The 8,035-nt window shown below is 36.3% G+C and overlaps 1 protein-coding gene across 3 annotated transcripts in view; it reads right to left on the minus strand.

Annotated features, from left to right (window-relative positions):
• The window catches only part of LOC117111814, a 19,034-nt gene that overhangs the window by 8,788 nt on the left and 2,211 nt on the right, over positions 1-8,035 (minus strand). The window contains exons 2-10 of one of the 3 annotated variants that reach the window (XM_033254803.1): positions 5,820-6,062; positions 5,446-5,636; positions 5,187-5,351; positions 4,750-5,031; positions 3,826-3,906; positions 3,512-3,719; positions 1,703-1,807; positions 443-739; positions 11-272 (exon numbers count right to left, since the gene is read on the minus strand). In XM_033254803.1, coding sequence (XP_033110694.1) covers positions 11-272; positions 443-739; positions 1,703-1,807; positions 3,512-3,719; positions 3,826-3,906; positions 4,750-4,794 — 998 coding nt within the window. In that variant the 5' untranslated portion in view covers positions 4,795-5,031; positions 5,187-5,351; positions 5,446-5,636; positions 5,820-6,062. Of the gene's footprint in view, positions 273-442; positions 740-1,702; positions 1,808-3,511; positions 3,720-3,825; positions 3,907-4,749; positions 5,032-5,186; positions 5,352-5,445; positions 5,637-5,819; positions 6,063-8,035 lie in introns of all 3 variants that reach the window. The other 2 variants (XM_033254807.1, XM_033254815.1) reach the window with 2 other exon arrangements.

Here is an 8,035-nt window from a genome sequence, read left to right on the forward strand (position 1 = left end):
GTAGCCATGCCTTTCACGTACACTTTGTGCAAGTCCAACAAGCTTCTGTTGCCTCAAAGTGTTCACCATGATTGGTATTTGTTGGCTCTTTGATTGGTCATCCCTCCAAGTAACCAACAATTCCACGATGCAGTCTTCGACCAGTCTGTAGTTTTTTGTTATCTTTTTTATATCGGTCCATTTGAGTCCAAGACGCACTCGCAGTCTCCTCCATGATTCGGGATCCAAATTGTCACAGATAAACAGCAAATCTTGATCATTAAACCATTTTTCTACATAAAAATTATACAGATTATACAGTGAGTAAAAAAAAACACTTAGTTAATGATGTCATTGACTCTGCTGTGTACTATTGTTTACTTTGGTATCAAAATGGAAACAAGCTACAGAACAAAATGTGAGGTTAATTTGCGATGTATTTCTGAAATCTTGAGATACTTACCTGCTTCTCGCGTAACAAGATTTTCATCGCGAATTTCACCCTCAAACAATTCTTCAGCTAGTTGACTGAGCTTATGTTGTTTCAGAGCAGTGCACAACACTTTACGTTGATGAATATCGTTACTGAGGCTGCTCCTCCAGTCATTCATCATATTTTTGGCAGCCTTATAAGTCTGCGTATCATCAGCATTGAACTTGTTCACTTTCGACCACTTAAGTCCCAAACGGACACCAAACCTTCTCCAGCTGATATTTAAATCGTCAGAAACTGTCACAATGGTGACGTCATCCACAAAGCCTAACAAACAAGATAATTATTACTTGAAAACGTAATTATCCCAACTGTATCTGACATGAGTTTTAGACACTCCATTTAAAAGAAAATTAAAACTTTCTCTAAAAAAAAAAAAAAAATTATACCAACGCAATTGACCCCTGGTCTCCCAAAATTAAAAACTATTTTTTTACTTTCTGTTTATGCATAATGTTGTCGGTTTAAAAAACCGAATATACAAAATAAGTGACTGGAAATTCGGGAAAAATAATAGCATTATTTTTAAACCATTATCCAGCAGTACAGATGACTTTTAAAACCGGTTAGTTGCAACAAAACATTTGTTTTCAATAAAAGCAGCACCATCTTCATCAGATATAAAGTAAGTGATTCGTTATTCAAAAAAAACCATAAACATACCTGTTGTAAGTCGTGTTTGTAAAACGTAAAACGTTTAATTTGTGTAACTTATCGTTGGACACATAATAATCATGGTCAAAATTATTCAATGTATTGATTAATCAACCTACACATCTAAACCGCATTTTAACCGCATACCCATGACGAACTCACACTTTCAAGCAAAACAAAGTATAACATTATTTTATCATGAAGTAAGTTCAATGTAAACACCGTTTGTAGCTGGCTGTCGTGTTGCCGCTGTGCCAAATTTCACCCATTTTAAATTTCTCACCACTATGCACAATTCTTGCAAGTCTCTTATTGAGAATGTGTTATTATTTTATGTATAGAGTTCTATTTTTCAAATTTCAGTTTACATTTTAAAATTTGTCCTATTTTTATATTTTTTTTCTCGTGTTACCTGTGCAATTCGGAATTGGCCAGTATCAGTGGTGCCTTGATTATTCACCTGTTGGCCTTTTTTTCGGAACCGGCATCATCTCAATGTAATTGTATTGTATATTTGCCAGTGTGGGGTAGTAGGCCTTTATATATACATTATTAAAATAAATAAACAGTATTTACCTTGTTTTACCTTGTGTGCTGCCGGTCGTGGGAAAAAAAGTCTGTTTTTCATTTTTCTAGCCCTTGTGCCTATACGAGCATCAAAACCTCTCCGACAGCGCTGGACTGGAAAAATAATTGTATTCAAATATAATTAATGTTATTATTATTACACTGCTCATGAAGGGAATGGTGAAATCTATTGCCCCAAGGTGATGTGAACACATATCTTACGGTCTCCACACATCACCGAGGGGCTGAATGTCACCGTTCCAGGAATCTAGAGTAGTCAATATTTGTTTATATACCTCAGACATAGATTCTACGAGACCTAAAAAAGTAAGGAAAATACTACACACCAAGCAGGCCGTCTAATATAATAATTATACATTATATTATCTATTATAATAATATACTGAGTGTATCAAGACAATCCAATACTACTTCTTATTTTTTATTTTTATTATTATTATTATTATTAACATTGTTTTACATCGATAATTGAAGGGCTATTTTTTTGTGTTTTTGAAAACAAATCGGTCAAAATCTGCTTTTTAAAAAAAAACTGATATAGGCTTATTTGTTTTGTTAGTAAGCCGTAACACGAAGTGTTGATTACAATTTATTGATTAGTACATAAATACTAAGTAATTTTAGCCTCATTTAATGGTATACAAAATAAATGTTATCAATCCATACCTGAATGGTACTGAATGGTGTGAATAAAATAATTAAGAAATTCAACTCAAATACATGCTGAGATTGACAGAAGTGGGAAAGAACAAACGCTAATTTTCAGGTGGCTCAAAAGCTGTTAGGTAATAAGCACTCACACCAAGCTATACCCCCTTCCACATAGGGGCGGATCCAGTGGGATAGCCAAGGGGCCACGTCCCCATCCCTGTCAGTTCCGCCGAAAAATTAAAAAGAGAAAAAAATTGAGAAGACTTAAAGAAAAAAAAAAGGGGGAAAAGGATGTGTATCCATGAGTTCAGTGGCGAATCCAGCAGTGGGTGAAATGAGAGCTCAATTATTTTTACCACTCACTAATTTTGAATTTTCTATTGATTGACGAAGAATACAACGCTATATTCCCGATGTCAAATTTTTCAACTATTTCATAAATCAGTATGGAAAAAAAGGCCAGAAGACAGAAAACCAAGACAGAGTTTTCAACCATTATCCATGATCTGTGGTGTAACGCCTATGCGCTCTCGTGCGGTGGTCTGCAGGGCCACCGATCCCTAGGGGCACCTTTGGTATCCCTACCCATGGTCCAGTAGTGCCCTCGCTGTATTGTACCCAGGGCCAAAAAGGGTTTGTTAATACATAACAGCACAATATGTCTCCAACATCGACTGTAGGACATATGCCATTTGGAGTGTGGTGCCCAGCCGACAGGACCCCCTACATTTGTCAAACTTTTAAAAAACTGGAGATAAAATATTCAAATTTTAAGTCTGAATGAGTGCCATTTCCGGGCATCTACTGTAGATGTCCCATAATCATAACATAATCATAATCATAGTCGCAAGGATAGGGGTGTCTAAGGGAAGTGGAGCATAGCTCTCCTGTGGGGACAACAATTTTGTCGAGGAACACTGCTTTGAAAAAGTATTTTTACCATCTGAGAGTGCTATTTCCGAGCGTCTAGAAGGGCCTTAAAATTTCTCACCTCAGCCCCAACACTATGGCGTTCCCCAACCCCCACCCCCTTCAGAACTGACGATCAGCAATTTTACTTTTCTATATTTTTTTCTAGGTTTTTTTTTTTTTACCACTTCCTTCAACTAGACAATGCTATATGTGCTATACAAGTGCACAATTTACCTTGTTGTTGCACGTCATCTTCAAATAGTCGGCAGTAGCACGTCACTTCCATTCCATTGCTTCCACATGGCAACACATCCATGTCAAATTGGCGCACAATATGCATGTGAGCGTTCCTACAATCGCAAGCAATGTACCTTGTTAATTCCACGCCCCTTGCACCGCTCTGACAAAATAACTTTAGTTCTGTTTCGAGGAATATCAACACCTGTAGCAAATAGAAAACTGATCGTAAATCTATTGATGTTAATGACATGATTATTACATTTAAAAAAACTGATTTCTTAAGTGTTTCAAGTCATTGAAGGCAGTACCTTCTTACATACTATCGGCGATGGTTCATCTTCCTGGGTAAGCTGAGCGGCATTGAAGATTTTTCGTCTGATGATTGTTGTCTGCAAAACGAACATAGGCCTCTGTCATAAGCAATTTTCAATAATGTATTAGACATAATATTTGATACTTAAGTGCTTGTGGTTCTGGTTTTGTATGGGGGTGTGTGTGTTTTATGTGCTTGATGTTCCAATAGTAAAATGGTATTCCTTCTATATACAGTATTTAATTTTTATTTTTTAATAATTATGATAACGTTGTTTCAGTGGCGTCGAGAGGGGGGATCAGGGGGGTTGCTGCCCCGGGGACCGGGTCTACTGGGGGGCCCGGACCAAGATGAAAAATTTTCGGGGTAAGAATAAAATCTCCATAGGGCCCGAGCCCAAGCCAGGATGAAAACTTATGTATTCAGAACAAACTCTTAGGAGGAGACTTAATTTGGGGAGCGGCCGAGTGGGGGTCCCAAGTGAAGGGGGGCTCATGTGAGGTGTTGCCCCGGGGCCCTTACTGGCTCTCGACGCCACTGTTGTTTATTAAGGTAATGACGATAATGATGGCAGTGGGATTGGTACAAATGAAGACGACGATGATGATGATAATAATAATGATGGATGATGATGGTGTAAAAGTTGCAATTAAGATATGTAGAAGCCTTTATACTAAGAGACAGATGACTATTCAACAGAATTTCAAGAAATATATAACGAAACTACAGTAATACTAACATTTAAATTATGATTAATGTATCGATTACCTGTATTGCATTTCTATTGATTAAAAAAAAATTAAACATGGCAAATTTTGAATATAACATTCCATAATCTACCATTATGAATAAACTTGTCATTTATATTCAAAGTACTCTTAAGTGGCAGAGATAAATAATCTTAAATTGCACTAATTACCTTAAACATACAACGATGCTTGATTGAGGCTACACTCAAAACCATGTGATGAAGTTCATCGATACCCAATTCCACGTGCTCATAAGATAATGTAGGCTCATCGTCTTTTACTTGGAATCTCTCAATGAACTTAGTTATTCCACGCTGGAAAAGATCGTCAGGTAGATAGCGACCAAAGTCATGAAAGATTGAAACTGCGTGAATCCCGTAATTGTTAGTTTGAGTGGCATCTATTCATTTTGGCTTCAAGCGCAAAAGAACTTAGAAAATACGTTCACCACCCTGAAAAAAATTAAACACTTTATGTCAAAAATAGAAAAAGAACATTTTAAACAAATTAATGACATGCCTATGATGATTTTAATTTGCTTTTATCAATTGATGTGATAAAGCATAATCTTAGTGCAAAGAGAAACAATATTATTGAAAAAAAATACCATTGTAATGTTTTTCTCGCACACCAGTCCAAATTTCTGCATGAGAGATACAAAGAAGTCAAACATCTCATCTGAAAAATTGAAGTCCTTCCAGAGGTGTCTTAACAGATGCTCCTCTGGGACTCCCGAGTCCAATCTTCTTCATGCCTTTCTGTGCTTTGTTTCCTGAAATTTAATCATTTTATATCAGGCTATGCTTTTATTGCAAAAATACATCACTAAAATAAATAAACGTAAAATTGTGTGAAGTTTAACTTACATAAACTTTGGATCAATAACGGTGATTATTGTTTTAAACATGTCAACTATTTTCATCAGATCTAAAACAATAATGTCCTTTAAGGCGTCGTCATCAGGAAAGAAAAGAATCTCGCCAAGGTCGTGTAAATACTCAAGCAGCACCATTTGGCCATCTATTTTGACCCCACAACGCTGAACTAAAGCGATCATCTGAGGAAGAAAAAGCTTGCACCGATTAACACCAAGTTTAATGGCTTCAAACGTGTGTAGAAAACTATAAATACAAATAACAGCTGAAATTCCTTTTATGCAGAAAAAATTCCTGGATTTTTCAGGATGCTTGGGAGTATGATTTAGAGTTTAAAATTAAAGAATGTTGAATAGATGCTTTACCTCTTTGGTTGGTAAATAGATATGTTCCACTTTCAACTTCTGGATTTCTTGTTGAACAAGCAACCATTTCAAAGGTAGTTTCCTAACCATCCTCTTTGCAAACTTTAAAATCTGGTTCATAATGTTAGAAGCATTGCTCCTTGCGAACGGTAAGCTGTTCTCAATAGCAAAGAAACTTGACACCATTGTTTCATAAGGTTTCCCTTCCAATGCTTTCCGTATGTTATTAAATATTTCTTCGGCCTGAAATTAAACATAAATATTAATCATCAGATATAAATGTGAAAAAGTATTGACAACATCATCAACTACGTCCACTGCAGGAACGAAAGCAACGTAAAAAGCAAGATAATGATGGCAATGTGTAAGTGGTCATGTTCATTGATTTTCAGTGGATTGGATTGGATTTATTCGGTGTAAACACCAAGGATAGCCTACGAAGACTTGTCCGCTTATGAAACTTGTATTTCAGCCCTCTAGCTGAAACACAAGAAAATGCAGCGATGGGAATTGAACCGGGGACCTACAGATCTTTACGGTTCAGCGCACACACAGTGGCTACCACCAGATTAGCCAACAGAGCTAATCAGTGGTCACCCTATTATCCACCATCGTTAAAATGGCCAATCAAATAAAGTATTTTCTTCTTAGATATGGATTGTTAGTGTATAAAACACCCAAAACAAATACTCTTTGTAATAATTCCAAAATTATAATTCTAGTGATGTCTTTGTGGTAGTGAATTATTTGATCAAATAGTCATTTTAATTAGTAATCATGCTCAAGTACTGTAGTTAAAAATCACCTCAAATCACATTATTTTGCGAGTTATCCCCCTCACCTAATCACCGATCCCCACTTTACATTCCCACCACATCAGCTCCCTTATTTCAAGGCCCCCCCACCCCCTACACCACTGATGCTAGGGCCTGCTAGTAGGAAAAGTTTGTAGGCCTACTACTATACAGGATCAGATTGTGCTATAGCCAAAATACAAATGTATGTTATTTTTAATACCGGCATGGTTGTAGTATCTTCTTTTCAAAATAATTCCTATTCCTCTATTTTAACATATTTCAATTCGAATAATAATAATTCAAAGTTTCTTCTATACCGGTTATTATGCATGCAAATTTAATCTAAACTTTAATCATTGAGATTAGGCATGTAGATAGAATACCCGATCGGCAGTGAATGTCCTGATTTGCGAGAAGAAGAGCATGCGCACTTACTCTTGGAAGCAGTGCTTCCATTCCAGTGTTAAATTGGCTATTCTGAAGCCACCACACGGTTGTCACAATAGAAAATTTAAGTGTTGTAGGGTACCAAAGAGTATATCTGAATTCCATTGACTCACTCAATACGTGATTGGTTGATATTGAAAACCAGCCATGCGGAAATTCTAAGCAGCTGATAGGCCTGAATGTGACTTATCCTAGATACCAAGATAGGCTAAACATTGAAAAACTTTGCTTTTCCAATAAAATACAGCAATCCACTCGAAAAAATTAAGGTTTATATAGAAGATTGTGGCTAAGAAATGCTAAATCAAATGCAGAAACTGTACTGCTATATCTTCTTATTTGTTTTAGCCAGGGTATGCACTGCATACCTTGCTTGCCTTGACGGTCCGCCACTGCTCCTGGGCATCCTGAGGTGCAAACATAGCTGGGCAGATCAGGATTTAAGCACTGCAGGACCAAGGCTCTGGAATAATTTACTTTGAACATTAAACATCACCTTCACTTGATAATTTTAAGTCACTACTATCTCTTTTTTGGAATTGTACCTTGAGCAATGACTGTTGAAATGGCACCAAACAAATAGATTGATTGATTGATTGATTGATTGATTGATTGATTGATTGAAAACACGGCTCTAGTTTATGTAAAGCATCTTATTTATAATTTGTCTTGTGAAAAGGATTGCTACGAAAATATAAAATATCTAAATAATATATACAAAACTGCAAAACAAAAAAATATATATATAAAAAAAGTGTTTCATTACATACTGTACAGGGTAATGTGACTGTACTCTCGATTAAGTGCTGCAGTGCTTAGCTGAAAAAAATCAGCTTTGGTGCAACGCTTATTCAAGCATTTACGGTATTGTTTATTGCACTATTTTTAGGAGCACACACTGCACCTACCATACCAGACACAATTCCTTGGAGAATGCAAGTTAACGAGGCACGAGCAACAGATAATTTTCAA

Source organism: Anneissia japonica, unplaced genomic scaffold (genome assembly GCF_011630105.1).
Source record: "Anneissia japonica isolate Jap-2015-1 unplaced genomic scaffold, ASM1163010v1 scaffold14557_len124090_cov123, whole genome shotgun sequence".
In the NCBI taxonomy this organism is placed as follows: Eukaryota; Metazoa; Echinodermata; class Crinoidea; order Comatulida; family Comatulidae; genus Anneissia; species Anneissia japonica.